The sequence below is a fragment of the Tupaia chinensis genome, unplaced genomic scaffold (genome assembly GCF_000334495.1).
Source record: "Tupaia chinensis unplaced genomic scaffold, TupChi_1.0 Scaffold141293_1, whole genome shotgun sequence".
Taxonomy (NCBI): Eukaryota; Metazoa; Chordata; class Mammalia; order Scandentia; family Tupaiidae; genus Tupaia; species Tupaia belangeri.
The window spans coordinates 442,175-464,863 of NW_006201156.1; the positions used below are offsets into that span (position 1 = coordinate 442,175).

General features: G+C 56.4%; 2 protein-coding genes across 11 annotated transcripts in view; both read left to right on the plus strand.

The window, feature by feature from the left end:
- SCAMP5 (secretory carrier membrane protein 5) overlaps positions 1-12,577 on the plus strand; it is a 40,229-nt gene extending 27,652 nt beyond the window's left edge. For all 4 annotated transcript variants that reach the window (XM_014581933.2, XM_006163034.3, XM_006163036.2 and 1 more), the window contains 6 exons: positions 6,795-6,849; positions 7,380-7,508; positions 10,313-10,469; positions 11,413-11,514; positions 11,891-12,008; positions 12,246-12,577. In XM_014581933.2, coding sequence (XP_014437419.1) covers positions 6,843-6,849; positions 7,380-7,508; positions 10,313-10,469; positions 11,413-11,514; positions 11,891-12,008; positions 12,246-12,440 — 708 coding nt within the window. In that variant the 5' untranslated portion in view covers positions 6,795-6,842 and the 3' untranslated portion in view covers positions 12,441-12,577. The remainder of the gene's footprint in view (positions 1-6,794; positions 6,850-7,379; positions 7,509-10,312; positions 10,470-11,412; positions 11,515-11,890; positions 12,009-12,245) is intronic.
- A 4,101-nt stretch (positions 12,578-16,678) lies between these two features.
- Positions 16,679-22,689, plus strand: part of PPCDC (phosphopantothenoylcysteine decarboxylase) — a 19,921-nt gene continuing 13,910 nt past the window's right edge. For 6 of the 7 annotated variants that reach the window (XR_003546957.1, XM_006163038.1, XM_027766155.1 and 3 more), the window contains exons 1-2: positions 16,736-16,814; positions 21,392-21,600. Coding sequence is in view for 6 of the 7 variants with exons in the window: in XM_006163038.1 (XP_006163100.1) it covers positions 21,415-21,600 (186 nt within the window). In the remaining variant the exon portion in view is untranslated. Of the gene's footprint in view, positions 16,815-21,391; positions 21,601-22,689 lie in introns of all 7 variants that reach the window. The other variant, XM_006163039.2, reaches the window with a different exon arrangement.

Sequence of the window (22,689 nt, forward strand, 5' to 3'; positions counted from 1 at the left end):
AAAAAAAAACCTTTGAGGTTTTTTCTTTTTTTTTTTTTTTTTTTTTTTTTTTTTTAGTTTTTTTTCCATAGGGCTTGTACACTTGCTGGAGAAACACAGAGAGACGGAAAATGAGAAATCACCCCCGGGGGGATGGCCACTCGGCAATCCCTTCTCCTCCATTCTCCTCTTGGGATTTTGGTCATGCACACACAGGTGCCTGGCGTGAGTTTCAAGCTGCCGGCTCCAGGACTTGAACCACAGTCATCCGTGTGGGAGTCCAGCACATCACCTGCTGGCCCCTTCAGCCCTAAGTTTGTCCTTTCTTCCCTCCGTCTCCTTTGAGCTTCCTCCTCACTCTGCCTCCCTGATCCTTGACTGTGCCATGCTGTACTCCCACACCTGCTGCCTGGACTAGCTCCCTGGCCAGCTCCTATTCATCCTTCGGGGTTCAGCACCAATGCTGCCTCCTCTATGAAGCCCTCCCTGGCTCCTCCAAGGCGGTTCAGGCCACAGCTTTGTCATGTCTGCTCTCCCACAGCACTTGGGCTACATTGTCATCTGACTGGGGAGGGCCCTCTGCTTATCTCCTCTCTGTTCCCCGCTTGTCACCTGTAGCACAGGAAGTCAAAGGCCACTCAGGCTCTCCCGCACTCCCTCCCAGGGCCTCACACTTGCCGTGTCGGTATGCATTGTTCTCCCTCCACCTGTTAGGATCGAAGTGCACCCAGCTCCTTGCACTGCACCCCGCCCTCCCGCTGCAGGGACTGTCTCTGCACTTAACCTGTGTCTGCTGTCACTGCAGCTGCTCTCTGCATCCTTCGCAGCCCTGGCTGTTTCCATCTTAAACACCCCCAGCCGGAACCCTCCCTGCACCCTGTATCCCACCCAGGCAGTCCCCTATGTCTAGTCTCCCTGGCCGGACTTCAGAGAGCTGCCTACACCCGCTTACAGTTTACCTGCTCACTGTAACCTGCCTGCTTGCCCCACCTCACGCACGGGTGGTCAGAGGCGCCTTTCAGTCCAGCCCTTTTCCAGGGGTGCCGTTGGCCGTGTGGGGCCAGCTGGACCTCTTGGGGCGTGCCGTCACGTCCTCTGTTCTCCACTCCCGCTGTGGCGACTCCACGCTCTCCTGCTTTCCTTCTTCCTCGCCAGCGCCTCCACTTCTGCTTGACTCCGTCCCCTCTGACCGTCAGTGGGCAGCACAATCGCTGGACTCATATCCAAAAGAGGTCCCAGGTTCTATCCGCTCTAAGCTGAATATTTTAATATTTCCGAAAACATTTCAATGTTTGGGTCTTAAAATTTCTGGCATGGGACCAGCAAGTGGCATGGTGGTTAAGGCACTGGATTCCCATATGGCCAACTGCGGTTCGAGTCCCAGACCTGGCAGCTTGCTTTCTCTCTTTCTCTCTGGTGAGTGTACTTACCCTATAGCAAATTTTAAAAATAGGAATAATAAATAAAATAATTATTTTTGAAATTTTCTGGCATCTTACAATGACAAATTGCCAGTGTTTTTTCTTTTGGTAAGTAACAATCTATCCCAACCAGCAGATGACATAATGGTTACGTTGCTGGACTCCCACGTAATTGACTGCGGCTCAAGTCCCGGACCCAAAAGCTTAAAACTCACACCAGGCATGTGTGCGTGCATGCCCAAGATCCTAAGAGGAGAATAGAGGAGAAGGGATTGCAGCATGGCCATCCCTCCTGGGGTGATTTCTCACTTCTCTGTTTCTCTGGCAAGCACACTATCTTAAAATGGACGGTGTTGGGGCCAACATGTGGCGTGGTGGTTGGGGCGCTGGGTTTGAGAACACCACGCAGTAACAGCGGCCCGCCCACACTCAGGGCCGCCTTCCTGCCGTTCTGCCCTCCGGGAAGACCTTCCCAGAACATGGAGCACTGTGACCCAGAGTTCCTTGGACTGATTCGTTTTCCTGTGTGATGGTGTTGTCAGTGTAACGGACAGTTAGCTTCATTTGTCTCTGTTTGTTTCCATTTTAGTCTGCTCTTCTTTCTGGTTTAAGTTTTTCAAACATGTAAGTCCTTATTTGCGTTAAAGTGTATCAAAAGCTCATCTAGAGAGGTCTTTGTATTCAGCCTAGCCCCCCATCACGTGGGGACTGCATCATCAATTTCTGGTTTATTCTAACTGTGGTTTCCTTTTTTCTTTTTTCCCCCTAAGTAAGCAAATTCCTGTGTGTGTTCTTACTTCCCTTCCTTACATAAGGGGTGGGATCTATGCTCTGCTGTACTTTGTGCTTCTTAATACACCCTGGAACTCATCCACAGCATTCCATAGAGCGCACCCTCACTCCTCTGTGCTTCTGTAACACCCTGTGGTATGGCGTGCCTGCTTTACGATAAACAGTCACGTGGCAGTCGCTGTTGGGAATAGCATGGCATTGAATCGTGTACATGTAGTTTCTTATTTGTGGGTAGATGCCTACAAGTAGGCTTGTTGGGTCAAAAGGAAAACTTTTTTTTAAGAATTATTTTATTTTATTTTAATTATTCATTCATTTATTTTTTACTTTGACCAGAAGGACACACACACACACACACACACACACACACACACACACACAAAAAAGAGAGAGAGAGAGAGAGAAAGTGAGAAAGCAAGCCACCAGGTCCAGGACTTGAACCGTGGTCAGCCATGTGGGAGGGTCCAGCACCTTGACCACCATGCCACCTGCTGGTCCCCAGGAAAACTTATTTTTATTCTCCTCTCCTTTAAAAAAAAAAAAAACATACAAGGCCAGCAGGTGGCATGGCAAAGACTCCGGGTCCCACATGCCTATTCTGCAGTGTGAGTTCTGGACCTGGTGGCTCGAGAAACATGCCAGGCACATGTGCATGTGTGCGTGCCCAAAACCCTGGGAGAAGGGATCCTGCGTGGCACCCCTGGGGGTGACATCTCACTTTCCCTCTCTCCCTCTCCCTCTCTGGGAAGCACGTGTGCCCTAAGGCAAAACCAAACAAAAACAGTATAGCAAAACCGGGGCTGGCTAGTGGGTGGTCAGGGCAGCTGATTCCACGTGACTGACTGCCGGTTTAAGCCCTAGACCTAGCGGCTTGAAAAGCATACCAGGCATGTGTGTGTAAGTGTGCCTCGAATCCTGGCAGGAAGGAGAATGGAGAAGAAGGGATTGCAGTGTAGCCATCCCTTATGGGGGTGCTTTCTAGTTCTCCCTCTCTTTATCTCTCTCCAGTGAATGCACACACTCTGTCAAATTAAAAAAAAAAAAAAAAAAGAGGGGCTGGCAGGTGGTGTGGTGGTTGGGGCACCAGACGCTCATATGGCTGACCACAGTTCAAGTCCCAGACCTGGTGGCTTGCTTTCTCACTTTCCCCCCCTCTGTTTCTCTCTGATCAACTTAGGGGGGGAAAAGAATAGTAACGATGATGAATAAAATTAAATAGAAATTTTTTTAGATGTTTTTGCTATAGGGTGCGTGCGCTCACCAGAAAGACAGAGAGAGACAAACAGAAAGCGAGAAATCACCCCCCAGGGATGGCCATGCTGCAATCCCTTCTCCTCCATTCTCCTCTCAGGATCTTGGGCACACACGCACACGCGCCCAGCGTGAGTTTAAGCCACCAGGTCCAGGACTCCATCCACAATCAACTACATGGAAATTGAGCGACATAGCCATTTTACCAACTGCTGGCCCAAGTAAAATAATTATTTTAAAAATGAATTTTAAAGAAAGATAACCTATTGTGTAGACCAGTCTACATTTTGCATTTTTCAACTACTAGGCATTGTGGAAATTGTCCCTCCTCTCTGTACAAATAGAACTCCCTCTTTATTTTTTTAGAATTATTTATTTAATTTTATTTATTCATTCATTATTTTAATTTGACCAGAGAGAGAGGGAAAGTGAGAAAACAAGCCACCAGGTCTGGGACTCGAACCATGGTCAACCATGTGGGAATGTCCACCACCTTCACCACCATGCTGTCTGCTGGCCCCCCCCCCTTGTTTTTAAAAAATAAAATTTAACAGTTACAGAGCATTTTAAAAAATAACTACCGAGGGACCAGCCGATGGTGTAATGGTTATGTTACTGGACTCCCACACAATCAACCACGGTTTGAGTCCTGGGCTTGGCGGCTTAACACTCGCACTGGGGGTGCCAGCAGGTGGCATGATGGTTAAGGGCGCTGGATGGTCCCAGACCTGGTGACTTGCTTTCTCACTTTCTCTCTCTCTCTCTTTCACTCTGTCCCTCTCTAGCCAAATTAAACTAAATAAATACATGTAAGTGAAAGAATTCTTTAAAAAACAAAAAACAAACTCACACTGGGCACATGTGAGTGTGTGCCCAAAATCCTGAAAGGAGACTGGAGGAGTAGGGATTGCAGCGTGGCTATCGCTCCTGAGGGGTGATTTCCCGTTTTCTGTCTCTGTTTCTCCAGTGAGCTCAGGTGCTCTGTAGCAAAATATCTCTCTTTAGAAAACAAACAAACGAACAAAAACTGCCGAGCAGATCACCGTGTGGCCACACTATGTATTTAGCCATTCCCCTGCTGGTGGGCTCGTCCCTTGTCATTCTAGTGCCACAGGTAATGCAATCACGGGTGGTATCATTTCATGACTGTCTCTGACATACCGATCTTTTCTGTTCTGTGGTAGATGTTATTAGGTTTTCATGCCTGTAATTTTTTATTTTAGAATTATTTTATTTAACTTTATTAATTCACTTACTTATTTTAATTTGACCAGAGAGAGAGAAAAAGTGAGAAGACAAGCTGCCAGGTTCAGGACTCAAACTACAGTTAGCCACGTGGGGGTCCAGTGCCCTGAACCACCACGCCATCTGCTGGCCCCTCACGTCTGTATTTAATTCCATATCATAAGAAGGCCACAAAAGATTGTTTTAGCAGTTTGCTAGAGGGCACACCCACTTGCTGAAGACAGAGAAGGTGAGAAAGCACCACCAGGGGGCAGCCATGCCACAGACCCTTATCCTCCATTTTCCTCTTGGGATTTTGGCCAGGCCGGGCCCCACATGCACCAGGCATGTCTCTCGAGCTGCCGGAGCTGGGGCTTGAACCTCACACTAGGCCATGTGGGATCCAGCCACCTTAACCACTACACCTGATTGGCCCGGGCCAAAAAAGATTTTAATTGCCCAGACTTTTTTTTTTTTTTTAATTATTTATTTAATTTTATTTATTCATTCATTTAATTTTAATTTGACCAGAGAGAGATAGAGAGAGAGGGAAAGTGAGAAAGCAAGCTATCCGGTGTGGGACTCAAACCGTGGTTGGGAGTGTCCAGCACCTTAACCCCCATGCCACCTGCTGGTGCCAATTGCGCAACGTTTTAAGTGAATCAAGAAAATTTGACTAGGGAACCAGCAGTTAGTGTAATGGTTATGTCGAACGCGGTTCACGTCCCGGACCCGGTGGCTTAAAACTCACCCCGGGCGCGTGTGCGTGCGTGCCCAAGATCCCGAGAGGAGAATGGAGGAGAAGGGATTGCTGCGTGACCATCCCCCCTGGGGGGTGATTTCTCGTTTTCTGTCTCTATGTCTCTCTCTGTCTGTCTGGTGAGTGCACGCGCCCTATAGCAAAAATCTCTCCAAAAAAAAAAAAAAAAGAAAGAAAATTTGACTAAAATACTATGAGTGTTTTTTTGTCGTTGGTTTTCAATTTCCATGGGGTATGTGTGCTTGCCTGAGAGAGACGGAAAAGAGACAGAGAAAGCACCCCCTACAGGGATGGTCATGCTGCAGTCCCTTCCCCATCACTCCACCCTGCTGGGATTTGGGGTACACACCCACACATGGCATATTTTCCAAGCTGCCTGGGTGGGATTCGAACCATGGTTGGCCATGCAGGATCCAGCTCCCTTAAATACTTGGCCACGGGCTGGCCCTGCTCTTCAGGTCCTTGCTGCCTACTTAGGTCCTGTTCCCCTGACTCCCCAGGGAGTTAGAGCACCTCCCTACACTGTGGCCTGTTCTCTCAGCAGCCGTGTCCCCTCCCATGGCTCACTGCAGGCCCTGACCTGTCTCACGCACAGGGCAGTGACCACGGCCGTCTTGCCCGGGTTCTCTCCAGGCCCGGTACGTGAGCAGATGGCCGAGGGCCAAAGTAGGAGGCTGGGGAGCCAGCCTGTGCATGAGGCCGGGCCTCAGCCTGTGCTTAGGGTCAGGGAGGAGAATGTCCTCTTTTAGTCGTCTCTGGGCCCTCAAGCCTTTGGCTTTCCCCTGCATGGGGCTGGGGGAGCGGAGTGGGTGCCCTCCCAGCTTCCTTTCCCACTGTCCCAGTCTGCTACCGTGTTGCTAATGGAAATAGCCGAGACTGGGTGATTTATAAGAATAGAGGTTTGTTCACTCAGATCAGAGGCCCAAGGTCCAGGGGCGAATCTGGGCGGTGGGCGGGGTCCTGCTCACATCGCGAGGCTGAGAGCGCAGCAGAGCGCTGTCTGCAAGTCTCTGTGGTCACTTCCTTCCCTCACAGCCCACCAGAGCCGCTCACAGGGTCCCCACCCTGGTCACGGACTCCCGAGACCCCGTGTGTCGGCACCGTGAGGGCGCTGCGTTTCCTCAGTATCTCCGTATGAATCTCAGCCTGTGAACTTTGGGGGCATGAGCACAGCGCCCCTGGGATGGGGTTTTCTGAGAGCCCCTGTGCACTGAGTCGGAGGGCAGGTGAAGCTGGAAGGATGTGGGTAGAACGGTGGCTCCAGTGGCTCTGAGGCAGGGGCTGCCCTGTGTGGTGGGTCCCACTGGGGTGCGTCAGCCGGCCTGCCTGGGGCACTGACTGGCGCCCTTCCCTGGCTTTCCTTCCAGTTCAGGACAGACAGGCGTGAGCGGGCTGCTGGGCCAGCTGGTGCCATCATGGCGGGTAAGGAGAGCAGCGGGCCGGGGTGGGGCACGAAGCGAGCACCGGGCGGGGCCCTCGTCCTTGTCCCCTTCCCCCTACTTACCTTTGCTGGTCAGGTTTTTTTCTGACCATCCTTGGTTTCGTTTTTTTATTTGCTCGAGGGCGCATGCACTTACCAGAGGAGCGAAGGAAAGTGAGAAAGTCCCCTGGGAGGATGGCCCCGCACAGTCCCTTCTCCCCCGTCCTCCTTTTGGGATTTGGGGCACGCACGCACACGTGCTCACATGCCTTCCAAGCTCCTGGGTCTGGGACTCGAACTGTACAGTTGAGCATGTGGGATCCAGCCGCTTTAATCACCATGCCACTCTCTGGCCCATGTTGATGGTTTTGATCTTCTGAGCTTTGGGGCCGCAGGGGTGGCTGGGTGGGGACACCGAAGTGACCAGAGGCCACAGGGGAAGAGGGTGCAGCCCAGCCCGGGAGTGGGTGGGCGTACTGGGTTGTTGGGGCCAGGCTCGCTGAGGTGACGCCCACGATGTCCTCGCCCACAGAGAAGGCGAACAACTTCCCTCCGCTGCCCAAATTCATCCCGCTGAAGCCGTGCTTCTACCAGGACTTCGAGGCCGACATCCCTCCGCAGCATCTCAGCATGACCAAGCGCCTCTACTACCTCTGGATGCGTGAGTGCCGCGGGGTGTGGGCGGTGTGGAGGGGCGAGCCAGGCAGGCCCCCGAGGCCTCACGGGCAGCATCTCCGGCCCCGTAAGTCTTTCCCGGCTGGGCCTCAGTTTCCCCGCCCCGTCCCGTCCGCAGAGCATCGGATGCAGGTCTGTTCTGCACTGGGGCTTTTCTTCTGGCTTCCCTTCCCCATTCCCACGGGATGGCTTCCCCGGAGCTTCTGGTGACTGCCAAGGCCTCAGGATTATGGATTTGCAGAGGACTTTCTCCCGCGAAGCCTCAGTTTCCTTGTGTTCTCTGGAAGACTGCAGGGAGCATCCAGCAGGAGTCGGGAGGTGTGGGGCCCCTTCCTGAGCAGCAGCTCCTGGTCTGCAGGCGAGGTGCTCGGGGGTGGGGGCATGGCTGTGAGCCCAGGGTGTGGGCTCTGTGCTGCTTAGAGTCTGGAGGTTGGAGGTTTTGAGGGGAAGGTTAAAGGCCCCTCGTGCTGAGAGTCTGGCAGGGTAGAGGGAAGGTGTCATCCTGGGAGGATGAGCTTGTCTGTGCCCAGGCTGGCAGAGGCACCTCTTAGGCCTATGAGGGGAGGCCGGCTGTCCTATGGAGACAGCAGGGTCTGGCGTCTGCCACTTGTGCCAGGGCCTCGAGTCGGGCCTGCACGTAGCTGCTTACCTGCAGAGAGGCCCACCTGGGGTAGAGAATGCTGCCTTGCCGGGGCAGTGGCGTGTGCCTGCAGTCCCTGCTACCTGGGAGGCTGAGGCAGGAGGGTCATGAGTTCAAGGCCAGCCTGGGTAACATAGCGACCCCCTGCTTTCAGAATGGGGAAGAATGCCGTGTTTGCAGGAGACCCTTTATGGCACGACAGAAAGAGGTTGGGATCTGACTGAGTTTGACGCCCCGGCTTGGTCTTTGGGCAGAGAAGGGATCTCTCCCCACATAGCAAGAGAGAGGGTGGGTTGGTCTGTAGATGCTGGGAAGGAAATGAGGCCGTCACCTTGCCTTTGATGGCTTCTGTTTTTTTCCCTCAGACAGGATGCCTGATGGGTTGGGAGCTTTGGAGAAATGTGGGGGTCATTCTCCAGAGAACCTGGCCTTTGGGATTTCTAGCCCCTGCATGGGGTCCGTGTGGGGTTGAGGCACTGGGCTTGTCTCGTCTCCCCAGCACCATTCGGCTCAGGTACAGGGGGGAGATGTGTTACCCAGAAGACAGGGCCGGGCGGGACATCAGCACCATTTGGCTCAGGTACAGGGGGGAGATGTTACCCAGAAGACAGGGCCGGGCGGGACATCCGGAAATGAGTGCACGCAATTAAGGAATCGAAGCTGCGAGGGAGAGAGGTGACGATAGACAGAGGCTGGTGGCTAGAGAAAGAGTGGGCCTGTCCCTGGGCGTCCGTCTGCTCCACGGAGGGGGTAGGTTCACAGCAGCAGGAGCAGCAGGGCACGGGAGCTGGGGAGGAGAGGTGCTGGTGGGTGTGCTATGTCCTTTCTGTGTAAAGAGCAAATAAAATCAGTGAGAACGTCAAGGCTCCAGGAATTGGTGGCCATGAATAGAGGTGGAGGAGGTCACGTCCACCTTCACCGTGAGGGCCCCGAGACGGGTGTACCTGAGCAGGTGATGGGGCTGTCAGGCAGGCCAGACTTGGGGAGCATTCTGTGTAGCCACGGGCTCCAGGAACTCTGCTCCAGGAAGATCTGCAGAAGCGGATTTACGCGCTATAAATACTTCCTAAGCCCTCGCTGGGGGCCTGCCAGGTGCTTTACTCCCAAGGAAACGTCTGTAACCCCAAGGTGCTTAAGGCTTCTATTCGGACGGCACGGATACCTTGCCTGACTGTCGGAGGCCAGGACCGAGCCCCCTTCCTCTGTTGACTCAGCAGGTCCACGTGGACTCAGCCTAGGGACCGAGGAAGGGCGCGTCCTCGCGGAAGCAGACCCACACGCGTGCTGGCGCCAGCATCTGTTTTCTTACCTGTGAAAAGGGAGGCCTTTGAGGTCCCTGTGGCTGTGTCAGCAGTGCCGTGACTCTAGGCTCAGCTCGATGATGTGGGGACAGAGGAGGGGCGTCGGGGACGGCTTCTGAGGGCTCCTCATCTGGTCGACAGGCCAGGATTTGTGGTGGGAGTGAGAGTAGCCCACGTCTACAGAGTTCAGAAGGAAACAGGAAGTCTACAGTAGTGAAAGAAGGGCTTCTTGGAGGAGGTGACTGGACAGTTGTCTAGGGAATTGATCAGGAGAGACAGAGATGCCAGCCGCCGGAGCCGGCCCCATTCGAGTGCAGATGGTACGATGGCTTTCAGAGCTGTCTCCACAAGGACTTCCGCTTTTCCCGTTCTGTGCCCTACCTTGCAAGAGAGGATATAAGAAGGGAGTTTCCTGTGCCGCGAGCTTGGGATTGCTGTGGGTCTCAGGGCCAGGGACTGAGGCCATTCTGAGAGGAGGAGAGCGTTTCCACCACCCTGAGGCTCTGGGGTCCTTCCTAGCGCTTTGCTGGGCAGAAGCTCTGGGTTCCCGCTCCGGAGGCCCTTCGCGCTCTGGATGTCTCACGTCCCCCGGAGTGGGTGTGGGGAGGGTCTGAGCTCCAGCTTTCTCTCTTACCATCTGTACTTCTGTGTGTGTCTTATGTGTCTCGTGTATGTGTTTGATATGGTGGTGGGTGTGGATCCGTGAACGTGGTCTGTGCGTGCGTCTGCACCTTCCTGCCGCTGCGTGCTGTACCGTTTGACCGCGGGGCTGTGCCGAGGTCCTGGTGTGTGTGTCTCTGTGTCTGGGTGCTCGCGTGCCTGTGCGTGAACGTGCTCCTGGGTCTGCAGTGAACAGCGTCACGCTGGCCGTGAACCTGGTGGGCTGTCTCGCGTGGCTGATCGGAGGCGGGGGAGCCACGAACTTTGGCCTGGCCTTTCTCTGGCTCATCCTCTTCACACCCTGCTCCTACGTCTGCTGGTTTCGGCCCATTTACAAGGCCTTCAAGTAAGTGGTGGGAGCCGACCAGCTCCTGGCCCTGTCGCTGCCCACTCCTGTCTCTGTTCTGCCACTCCCCAAACTCACTGTCCCTTGGTTGGCTCAGATTGCCAGGAGGGGCTGACCGGGGCGCTCCAGGCTGGGGTGAGACAACTGAGCATAAAGACTTCCCTCTTCATCCCTTCGCTCCTCGCTCTACCTGGGTCGGGGTGGGGGCGGGGGGGCAACACGGAGCCCTGGCCTGGTTTTGCCTTCTGCCCTCCTCTGCTCTAAGTGGAGCTCCCTGTCCTCGGACCCGGGGGCAAGCTGGCTGGGTGCTAAGACCATGTATCCACGTGCTGGTGGAAATAGCCACCCACGAACCACTGACCATGTTCTGGTGTCACTCAGTTCTGTGCCCAAGGGAGAGCACGCGTTCGTGGGTTAGCATGCGAACGGGCTGCCTTGGTGCCGACGGGTATCTCCCTGGTGCCAAATGGGGTTTTCCATCTTTGTGCCAACGGCATCATTTACCCCTGAACCTACAAGGCCATCTGTCCTGGTGCCAGCAGAGTAGCCACCTCGATGCGGATGGGGCCTTGGCCCTCTTTGCCTGTTGGACCATCCACGTAGGTGCCAGCTAGCTACTGTGCCAGCGGAGTGTCCCTCCTAGTGCCAGTGGGACTAAGCCCGTGGGAACAGTGGCCTAGCTGTCTGGGGCCGGTGGTCTGTTTATCTCTGCCACATGATGATGGGCCAGGCTTCCAGGTCCCAGGGACAGTCCCTTCCAGGAGGTCCCCTCCTGTGTAGTGTTGCACCTGCAGGCCAAACACAGTGACTCCCGCAAAGATCTATGGGTGAACGCCGTCCCAGTTAAGGGATGACTGCTGTCCATCCTGCGCTCACTCGAACTGTGACGGGCGTGGGGGCCCCGCCATCTGCCCGGGTAACGGGGGCGTCCTCTCTGCCACAGGACGGACAGCTCCTTCAGCTTCATGGCGTTCTTCTTCACCTTCATGGCCCAGCTGGTCATCAGCATCATCCAGGCTGTGGGCATCCCAGGCTGGGGCGTCTGGTAAGAGGCAGGGTCGGCCCGGGCTGGCTGCAGGGCCTCTCTGTCTGCGGGGCTGCCCAGCCTGGGGGAACCGTGAGCAGCCGGTTATCGCAAGAGTGGGAGGATTTGGACAACCGCTGCCATAGTGCCAGAGGGGACGAGCCTAGCAGTGGCTTCGGGGCGCTCAGGGTGTTGGCATTGTGGGAAGGCCTGGAGAAAGAGCTTCTCTCCTGAGTCGCGGGGAAGGGTCTTCCAAGCCACCGACACAGGCCTTCTGGGTCTCAGTAAGAGGGTCCGTCTATCTAGTGACAAGGTTCCATGCGACAGGCCCTTGCCCGGGGGTGGCTCCAGGGCCCCCTCCCTGGCCACACAGCCTGCAGCCGGCCTCTTCCTGCAGCGGCTGGATCGCCACCATCTCTTTCTTCGGGACTAACGTGGGCTCCGCTGTGGTGATGCTCATCCCCACGGTCATGTTCACGGTCATGGCCGTCTTCTCCTTCATCGCCCTCAGCATGGTACGTGCTGCCTCCAGGGTGAGAGGGTGACTCTGGGGAGGGACTGATCTGACACGACCTCTCCTCCGAGGTACAAGAGGCCCTAGAGGCCTTCCGGGGACACGTGCGAACTGCCCACTGCATTTCCCACCAGTGCCCGGGCATGCGTGTGGGGGCAGGGCTTTTCTTGCCGATGGGCCGCGCTTGTTCTCTGACGGGCCGCCCCTTCCCTCGGTTGTGTGCCTTCTTCTCTGCCAGGTTCATAAGTTCTACCGGGGCAGCGGAGGGAGCTTCAGCAAAGCTCAGGAGGAGTGGACCACCGGGGCCTGGAAGAACCCACACGTGCAGCAGGCGGCCCAGAACGCAGCCATGGGCGCGGCCCAGGGGGCCATGAACCAGCCGCAGACTCAGTATTCCGCCACCCCCAACTACACATACTCCAACGAGATGTGAGCCAGCCACGCCCAGCGGAGGGCTGCCGGCCAGGGGACAGGGCTCAAGCCACATCGTGTGTTGTGGTGACCAAGCAGGGTTCCCTCTTCCCTTCTCTCCTCGTCCCCACTTTGTACAAAGAACCAGAGTTATATATATATGTATGTATGTATGTATGTATGTATGTATGTATATGTCTATGTCTGTCCCCGCCTGCCCCTGCCTTTGGAGTCTGCTCCTGGCCCTCAGAGCCGTGGGCTGCACAGGGGCTATCCCACGCAGTGGTGGCTGTGCCCGTGTCCCCTTGTAAAATCGTGTGCAGTGGAGGTGTCTCGTGGTGCTAGATGTGTTTAGAACTAAACCAGCCCCTCTGCCCTCCAGCAGGCTGTTCCCTCTGACCCTGGCCCGGGGACCCCCGGGGGGGCATAGCAGAGATCACGGCCCCCTCCCTAGGGTTCAGAGCTGAAACCCTTCCCACTTGGGTCTTCCTGGGAAGCAGCTGTACTTAGCACCCATGGTGGGAGGGTGGGGTCAGGCAGGGGGTCCTCCTTTGTTCCTCTCATCTCCCCTCAACCTTGTCCCCTCGTTTCTTTCCTGCTGTCCCATTCCCTGTGCCATCCTGGCTTTTCCAGAGTCCCTCTTTCCCCGTGCAGCTTCTCTTTGTCGTCCTCCAGCCCGGGTACCCCAGTTGTGTCAACCTTAGCTAACTGGGCTCGGGTTCTCAGGTCTACCCTGGCTCCCGATGGAGGAAGCTGGGCCTGAGTCCCGCTGGGGGCTGGGTGAGGGACGGGCATGCAGAGGAGCAGCAGAGCCACCTGGGGGCCTGCTCGCAGGGGTGGGAGTGCTGAGAGCTGGGTCTGCAGAGGCAGGCTCCTCCTTTCCCTTCTCTGCCTTCTCCTCCCCTTGTCCCCAAAGCCTCCTCGAGCCCCACTCCGTGGCTCTCTGCCTCCTGACAGTACCCCTGCCGTATGTATGTATGTATGTATGTATGTATGTATATGTCTATGTCTGTCCCCGCCTGCCCCTGCCTTTGGAGTCTGCTCCTGGCCCTCAGAGCCGTGGGCTGCACAGGGGCTATCCCACGCAGTGGTGGCTGTGCCCGTGTCCCCTTGTAAAATCGTGTGCAGTGGAGGTGTCTCGTGGTGCTAGATGTGTTTAGAACTAAACCAGCCCCTCTGCCCTCCAGCAGGCTGTTCCCTCTGACCCTGGCCCGGGGACCCCCGGGGGGGCATAGCAGAGATCACGGCCCCCTCCCTAGGGTTCAGAGCTGAAACCCTTCCCACTTGGGTCTTCCTGGGAAGCAGCTGTACTTAGCACCCATGGTGGGAGGGTGGGGTCAGGCAGGGGGTCCTCCTTTGTTCCTCTCATCTCCCCTCAACCTTGTCCCCTCGTTTCTTTCCTGCTGTCCCATTCCCTGTGCCATCCTGGCTTTTCCAGAGTCCCTCTTTCCCCGTGCAGCTTCTCTTTGTCGTCCTCCAGCCCGGGTACCCCAGTTGTGTCAACCTTAGCTAACTGGGCTCGGGTTCTCAGGTCTACCCTGGCTCCCGATGGAGGAAGCTGGGCCTGAGTCCCGCTGGGGGCTGGGTGAGGGACGGGCATGCAGAGGAGCAGCAGAGCCACCTGGGGGCCTGCTCGCAGGGGTGGGAGTGCTGAGAGCTGGGTCTGCAGAGGCAGGCTCCTCCTTTCCCTTCTCTGCCTTCTCCTCCCCTTGTCCCCAAAGCCTCCTCGAGCCCCACTCCGTGGCTCTCTGCCTCCTGACAGTACCCCTGCCACTGTAACTGGATTCTGCAACTCTGACCCCACCGCCTGCCAGGTGGCATCTGCCCATGGGGGTGGGGGGTGGCATGGCCTGCCCCGAGAAGCGCGACTGTGTTGTGCAGGACAGGCCCAGCTAGAACAGAGGGCACCTAAATCATCCCTGGTCCCTGGGGAGGTCTGGCCGGCCCTGGCCACCAGGCTTTCTAGGATCTGAGTGACCACTGGGCTCCTGGGAGCTGTAGCTGTCTGGGTCTGGCAGAAGGGACTGCTCAGGGCTGATCCTAAAGGAAGGCCAGGGCCCGGCGACAGACGGGAGGTATGCTCTTTGTCACAGGTGGGTGTGGGCCCTGAGCAGAGAGGGCCCAGGAAGCAGCAGGCCCCATCCTGGCAGCAAGTGCTGATACAGTGGCCTGACGAGACTCCGGTTAGGAGGGCTGGGGTGGGCAGCCCTCTGCCTTTAGGTTTTGCTGCTTGGTGTGTTTTTTAAAATCAACACAACTTGCTCCCCTCTGCCTGCAGGACTGGTTCTTGGCCCTTTCTCACCCTTCCAGGAGAGCAGTTCCAGGCCCTGGGGCAGTTCTGTCCGAGCAGTGTGAGCACAGGGCTGGTGGCGGCTCCCACTCTAGCTGAGTCCTGGAGGGAGTGCATCCTCACCCAGTCGCCCATTTTCCACCACCCTCTTCCCAACAGAAGACTACCTGGGCTCTTTGGACCGAGAAACCAAGTCCCACTTGGCCACCCCGGGCTGGCTCCAGCTCGGAGCCCACTCTGAGCGCTGAACTCCAGATCCTTTCCCTGTAAGGGGAGCCAGGGGCTTCTGGAAAGTTCTCTTCCTAAGGGTCCTTAGGCTTGGCTCAGAAAGTATGAGGTTCTCTCCTCTACTGTTACCTGAAAGCAGTTGTTGTAGCCCCTGGCACCTAAAACGAGACCCCAGGTCTTGGCCCTTCCTCCCCTGCCCCGCCCCTACCCCTGCCCTCGGACTCCCTTTCCCTTCCTCTCTGGTAGCTCCAGGAAGCCGGGGTCCAGCCGCCAGCTGTATCCAGGAGCTGCGGGGTGCCATCTCATCAGTTTCCGGTCCTACTGGCCTGTCCTCTTTCCTGGCTCAGACATCTATGGCCTTGCCTGGCTCTGGGCTGGGGCAAGCCCGTGACCCGTGTGACCCGTGTATGGACCAGCCCATTCAGGCCCTGGGATGCTGCATCTCCAGGCAACCGTGCACTTTCCTGGGGCGGGAACGAGGATGAGAGTGGGGTCCCTGCTTGATGGTCTGGCCTGGGGTCAGAGTAGAGGAGGGCCCAGGTCAATTCTGGGGACCCTCAGGTCTGCAGCCAGCCGGTGATCTGCTCTAGCCTTCTCCTGGTGCCCTCTGCTCCTTGTTTCTGGGAGACAGACCAGTCCTCGAGGGCAGTTGATCTGCCTGAGCCAATGTGTCTGTCTGTGGGAACCGAGTGAACTAATAAAGGGGAACCTGTGGCCCTGTGCGTGCTGCTGTGTGGTGTGTCTTCATGTGGGCTTGGGCAGGATGGACTGGGTGGCTCTGTGGCCAATCATTCCCTGGGCCAAAAGGCAGCCTGGGCATTGCCACAGGGACCTCTTGCCTGGCAGGAGAAGGAAACAGGAGAGGGCTGGGTCTCAGGCGAGGGGGCTTGGCTGGTTCAGAGAGCTCACAGCAGGGTGGGTAGTGCACGGAGCCTCACTCAGCTCACGGAGGCCCTGCAGCAGGCTGAGCAGCCTCAGTGGACATGGGTGGGGGCCACTGGAGAAAGGAGGGCAGGAAGTGTAGCCACCATGCCGTCTACTTCCCTTCTCCTTGCTATGCCCTCCATCTGGAAGGCTGGCTGAGCTCCTGGCACCCTTAAGAGCCACCTCAAGTGACTCCTTTGAGAGCTTTCCTGCACAGCCTTCTTAGGCCCCTCCGCCATCTACTGAGGGGGCCTTACCCTGCCATTCTGTGTCCCTATGGGTCTCAAGAGCAGGAGTCCTGATTTACCGCTGTGTCCTATGCACCTAAAGCAGAAGAGACTTAGAAAATACTAAGTAACCAAATGGGACTAGCCTGTGGCGTGGTGATTAAGGTGGCCAGATCCCACATGGCCCACTGCAGAGTTCAGTCCTGGACCTGGCAGCCTGAAAATGCTGGGTGCCTGTGCGAGCGTGCCCAGGAAGCTTAGAGGGAGAAAAGAAGGGATTGCTGCTGGATAGCCATGGGCGAGCTCTCTGTCACTCCCCTGCTTCTCCCCGGGAGTGCACACGCGCTCTGGCAAAGTTAAAAAGGAAAACAAAATTGCTGAAATGGTGAGCAGCGAGTGTGTATGAGATGAGGAAGATGAGGTCTGACAACTAGGCCAGGCCCCAGAGAGACCCAAGAACAAGAGGAAGCCCAGGTTCACTCCGCACGTCTCCTCTACGCCCCAGCCGACTACAACTCCCAGAAGGCAAAGCACACTACAGCTCCCAGAAGGCTGCGCTGTCGCGCGGCCTACCCGGCACTCTCGCGAGACTCCGTGCCAGTCAGGATCAGCGGGACGACGGCCGAGATACCGCGATATTTGGGGGCTGCACCGAGTCGCGCCTGGCGCGGGTGAGCAGACGAACTGGGGTAGGAGGTCGGGTCCTCGCGGCCCGGTGTGTGGCGAGGTGAGAGTCGCTCTGCCGCGGCTGCGGGTCTGCGACGTGACTCCCTGCGTGTCCTTACCTCCCCCTATGTTCCCGTGAGGCTCTGCTCGGGGCCGCGTATGCGTGCGTCCTCACTTTCCTGCCGCCAGGAGCACTGGGGCCCCCGAGCCCAGGTGGGGGTTGCACCTGTGCGGCCCACCGCGCTCCTCTGCGTCCAGTGCCGTCGTGTGGTTTAATAGGCGGCCCTGCACTGTTCTCGGTGCTGCTACCTTAGAGCAGGTCCTGAACCTGCTTCCCAAACGGCGTGGGGCAGCCCGCGGTGCACACCGCGTTCTAGCAGCTGGTAAAATAGGAAGCGGAGCCCTGAGTTGTTGGAGTTACTCCTAGATTTGTCTGAAAGTGACAAGTGGCGTTTGAAAATTAGAGCAAGGCAACTTTGGTCAGGGGAGCGCGTCCTGCCATCCTTTGAGGTATTGGAAGCCGGCGGCAGAGCCACCCGCAGGTGGGGCATAGGTGGGCGTCTTGGAGCCTGGCGCCCACTTTGCTCCTAGTCACCTCCCTCTAGGAGCGTGCGTGCGTGCGTGCGTGCGTGCATATCCTAGCACTCGTGCAGCGTAGGGGAAGGAGTTCCTAAGGAGTTCAGGAGCAATGTCAAGCTGCCTGCCTCTGTCTCCAGAGCGAGAAGTCTGTTAGAATGCCCAGGCCTCAGCTCTCTGGAAGGGCCCTTCGCCTTTCCTAGGACCCTGGCAGATGGTGGGCCAAGGAACTCTCTTTAGTTTACCTTCAGGTTCTGGTGCAGGGTGACCCTTTGGAGGGCCACAGGTCGTTCTTGTTGCTGGGGCAGAGTGGAGTATGTGGACTGGTGGGACCGGGCTGTAGCAGATGCCGGGGCCAGTACTGAGGGGCATTGATGTACATGGTTCAGCTCCCTGCCCACCCCCCATATCCACACAGACACAGTTTGGTTCAACTTTGCCGGAGGCTCCAGCCCTTCACTTTTCCTGGTCTGGCTCAGCTTATACCCTGTGTGGGCTGGCTAACTCTGCTTCCGTTTTTAGCCCTGTTTCTATCTGACTTCTGCCCTTGCACATGGGGACTGGCATCCCAGAAACCCTTACTTAATTCCTGCCCTTACTTAAATGCATCAGAGGAGACAAACATACCACATACCACGCCTCTCTGCTCTAGCCGTTTTTCTGGCCGTGGCTTCACCTGCATAGCTGATACTCTGGGATCTAGAGGCTCCGTAGCCATGGCTTTCACCCCATTGCCTGCCTGCCTGCCAACTGTCTTTGCTCTTTGAGGTTCCTGCGCGTGCAGCAGAGCCCAGGCAGGTGAGGAGCTGCCTGTGGCCGCCCTCGCTCTGCAGGTTGGATAGCGGAACAGACTTGGTGGTTTGCAGTGCAATCCTCTAGGAGGGCAGACACAGGGTTCCTGCCAGTGTCACCTTCCCTGGGATTGTCCAGTTGACCTGATTTGACCTAGTCTCCAAACGTTGGTTAAACGATCAACTTTCTATTTCCTCGAGCATATTCCACGTACACCCTGCCTTCTTTTCTAGAAAGATAGTTAACCTTTGGTCTTTCGCAAAACTTTTTTGCAGGGGGGCTTTGCTATAGGGCATGTGCGCTTGCCAAAGAGCAGGAGAGAAGTCACCCTCTGCCCTGGGGAGATGACCACACCACACTCCCTTCTCCGTTCTTCTGTCTGAATTTTAGGCATGCATGCACATGTGCCTGGTGTGTTTTTCAAGCCACTGACTCAAACCACTCAGTCGGCCCTGTGGGAGGGATCCAGCTGTCTTACATGCCACCTGTGTCCCCCCCACCTTACCAAAGCGTGCTCAGCAGCTACGTAGTGTGTCTTGGGCTGTGCTCCCTGCTGGGAGGAAGCGGTTGAAGTCACCAGTATGATGGATTCCAGCCTGCTTAGCTGTATTCTGTGCCCTAGTCCCTAAGAACGGTGACAGTGTGATGAGGTTCAGGGGCTGCAGAGATGACATTCGCCTTCTGGTTTTGCAGGAGTTTCCCTGTTGGCAGGGGTGCAACAGGGTCCAGTTTTGAGATCTGGCAGGTAGATTTTCCTGGGGAACCAGGAATGTCCCTCCGTCACGCCCTGGCAATGCGTTCTGTGAAGCAGAACCTCGCCAGTGCCGCCAGCGCGCCCCAGCTCTGGACTCTGGACTAGCATGGCTCTGGCTGGGGCCCTGAAGTAGAGCAGAGATTGAGACTGCTGGCAGATGGAACTTCAGGGATCTTGCTCCTGGGAACCAGCCTGTGCTTAACCCCCGCTTAGAAGGGTCCAGGTAGAAGTGGGGTCATAGAGCCAGACATGGTCCTCAGCCCATATGGGTTGCCCAGTGATGCCCCAGGAGTCACAGGGCCTGGGACCCACAGATGACATAATGGTTATGTTGTTGGACTCCCATGTAGTCAAACGCAGTTCGAGTCCGGACCTGGAGGCTTTAAACTCATACCAGGTTCATGTGTGTGTGAGTGCCCAAGATCCTGGGAGGAGAATGGAGAAGGGATTGCAGCATGGCCATCCCCCCTAGGGGGTGATTTCTCCTTCTCTGTCTCTCTCTCTCTCTCTCCAGTGAGTGCATGCACCCTATAGCAAAAATCTCTCTTAGAAACAAACAAAAAAACCGGCCTGTGCATGGAGAGGAGGCCTCTGGGCACCCAGCCATGGGGAGCCGTTGCCGTGGGGAAGCCACTGGGCAGCTCATTTTACTTCCTTACTTGGGATCTGTCTGGGTTTCCCTCCCCTGCCGATCCTGCCCTTTGAGCACATCTTTCAGGACATGTGTCTGTTAAGAGAGCCCCATTAGGCACCAGCAGATGGCATAATGGCTATGTTGCTAGACTCCCATGTAGTTGACCACAGTTCGAGTCCTGGACCCAGTGACCTAAAACTCATGCCAGGTACCTATCCGTGTGTGCCCAAGATCCTGAGAGGAGAATGGAGGAGAAGGGATTGGAACATAGCCATCCCCCTTTGGTGGGGGAGGTGATTTCTTACTTCATGTCTCTGTCTCTGTCTTCCCATTGAGTGCACAAGCTCTAGTACAAAAACCTCTCAAAAAAAAAAAAAAGAGAGAGAGAGAGAGAGAAAGAGAGCCCCTTTAGCCTCGTCTTTCATGCCTCGGCGGAAGGTTTCTGCTGGAAGGAGCATCAGAGAGCACTCGGTCCTACCTCCACATGTTTCAGATGAAGACAGAAGGTCCACAGAGGGAACGGCCCTGTTCCCCGGTCACACGCCAGGTTAGGAGCACAACTATGACAGGACCTGCGACTGCTGAGTCCTGGGTCTTCTGTCCTCAGCCCCGCACCGCCCAGAGGGTCCCATCTGTTACTCAGCACGTGTTCGGGACTGCCTGAGCGTGGGCTGCTGGACATTGACTCGGTCACATTCAGGGAATTTGCTGCTGGAAAAGAGACGAGGAAGCGGGTGCAGATCGAGGCGCTGGCGACAGGAGGTGCACGCCAGACCAGGACCCATCTCAGCTTCACGTGTCACCCCCGTCTTCCGGAACACCTGCAGAGCCCCGGAGGGCAGGGCTGTCTGCCACAATTCCTTTGCCCAGTGCTCCGTGGATCAGTGCTCGGAGATTGTTTCTTGCCCAGCCTGCCAGGGCATAGGTCTTGGCGTGTCCACCGGGCACTTTACCGTGTGCATCACTTCTAGCGACATCTCAGAGCCAGAGGAAGGAGCCTACTGCAGTCCTGGGGCTGCCCCATCCCCCTTGAGCTCATCTCTGGGGAAAGGAATGGAGGCAACCTCTCAGCTCCCCGAGGCACCCAAGCCCCTTTGCAGCCTGGGGTTCCATCTCGCTGCCACTTCCTCCAGTCAGTCAGCCTGGCCCCTCCCACTGTCGCCGGTGTCAGCACTGTTTTCTTTTCTTCTTTCTTTTATTTTTTATTTTTTAGATTTTGTCATAGGACGCATGAGGGAGACAGAGAAAGTAAGAAATTGCCCCCCGGGGTGGGGGGTGGAATGACCATGCTGCAATCCCTTCTCCTCCATTCTGGTCTTGGGATTTTGTCCATGCACAGGTGCCTGGTGTGTCTTCCAAGCTGCCGGGTCCAGGACTCAAACCATGGAGCTGGCCATATGAGATCCAGCACCTTAGCCACCATATCACCTGTTGGCCCTCAGCATCATCCTAACAGTACCCCTTGCCCTGGCCCGTACCCCCAGTGCCACTCTGGCCTCCATCTGATCTGATCATGCGGCCTCCCCTGCTCCCCCGCCCTGTGTCACCCTCAGCCACACTGCTGAGCCCCTGCCTGTCCACAGCCGGCGGGACTCCTCGCCTTTGCACGATGGCTCCTCTTTTCAAAGCTGTTTCTTCCTTTCTCTGGAAAACATACCCATCATTAAGGACTCAACGTGCCTGCCGTCTCTTCTGTGACAGTCACCGGGCAGCCACGGCACTCCCCCCATCACATTGTACCTGGCCCACGTGTGGGGTGGGGTCTGCGCGCCCAGAGCTGGGCCTGCCTATCCCTGCAGCCTCGCCAGCTCCTGGTGTCAAGTCTAACGCAGGACGCGCGATACATGTCAGAGCGAGAACGAAGGGCCCTTTGTTCTTCTAGATCCCGGGTCCTGGCGGAGCGCTATGGAGCTCAGGCCTGGCGTGATCGCAGAGCGCGAAGCCTCCGGACCCCACATGGAACCGAGCGCCTCGTGTCCTGCTCCTGCACTCTCGGCCGGGAAGACGTTCCGCGTCCTCGTAGGGGTCACTGGGAGTGTCGCAGCCCTGAAGTTGCCTCTTCTGGTGTCCAGGCTTTTGGACATTCCCGGGGTGAGTATCCTCACAGACCAGCACAGCGGCTGCCAGCCTAGAGAGCTGCCCTCCCGGGGGGCAGGGGGGCACATGCACCGCCAGAGAGACAGACAGAGAAAGAGGAAGGAAGAAGCTCCCCCTCCTGCGGCAGGGTCCACTGCCACCCCTTCTCCGTTTCTCCTTCCTTTTGGGATGTGGGCACGTATGCACACGTGCCGGTGTGTTCGTCAGGCTCTGGGTCCAGGGCTCAGACCTGCGCAGTCAGCCATGTGGGACTCAGCTTCCCTAACTACCACCCCACCGGCCAGCCCGGGGCCCTCTGTTCCTCAGTCGTGTTGTGGAGATGCCGTGTGGGCTGGCATGGGGGGACAGGAGACAGGCGTACCAGGAGCACGGACAGCCCGAGGAGGGACAGAACAGACGTGTCGGGATTCCCGTACAGTGACCCATGAGGTCCCGTGGGGGCAGAGGGCCAGCTGCAGACATGCAGCAAGTTCTCAGCCCCCCTTCCCCCATCTTGTCCCCCATCTCCACTCTCACTCTGTCTTGGACTCTGCACCTCTGTTCTCCCTCCTCCTCAGATGCCGGAATTATACTGGTCGTAGGCACCAAAACCTTTTGGGCTCCCCAGTACTGGCAGCTCTGGCTTTGAACTGTGGCCCTTCTGGTGTTCAGAGATGCCCTAGAGGCCACCGTGTTGGAACGGGAAGCTCTAGCCCCTGACTGTGGCCAAACCACCCTGACTGGTCAGTTTTATGTATTGGGGTTCTGGTGCAGAAGTTTTGTTTTTGTTTTTGTTTTTTGAGAGATCTTTTGCGATAGGATACGTGCCCTCATCATAGAGACAGAGAGAGTCAGAGAGAGAGAGGAAGTGAAAAATCACTCCCCACAGGGGATGTCCACAGTGCAGTCCCTTTTCCTCCATTCTCCTCTTGGGGTTTTGGGCACACACACACACACGCGCGCGTGCCTGGCGTGAATTTTAAGACACCAGGTTCGGACTCAAATCGTGGTCAACTATGTAGGAATCTTGCGACGTAACCATTATACCGTCTGCGGGTCGCAGAAGGGTTTTTTTTTTTTTTTTTTTTTTTTTTTTTTTTTTTA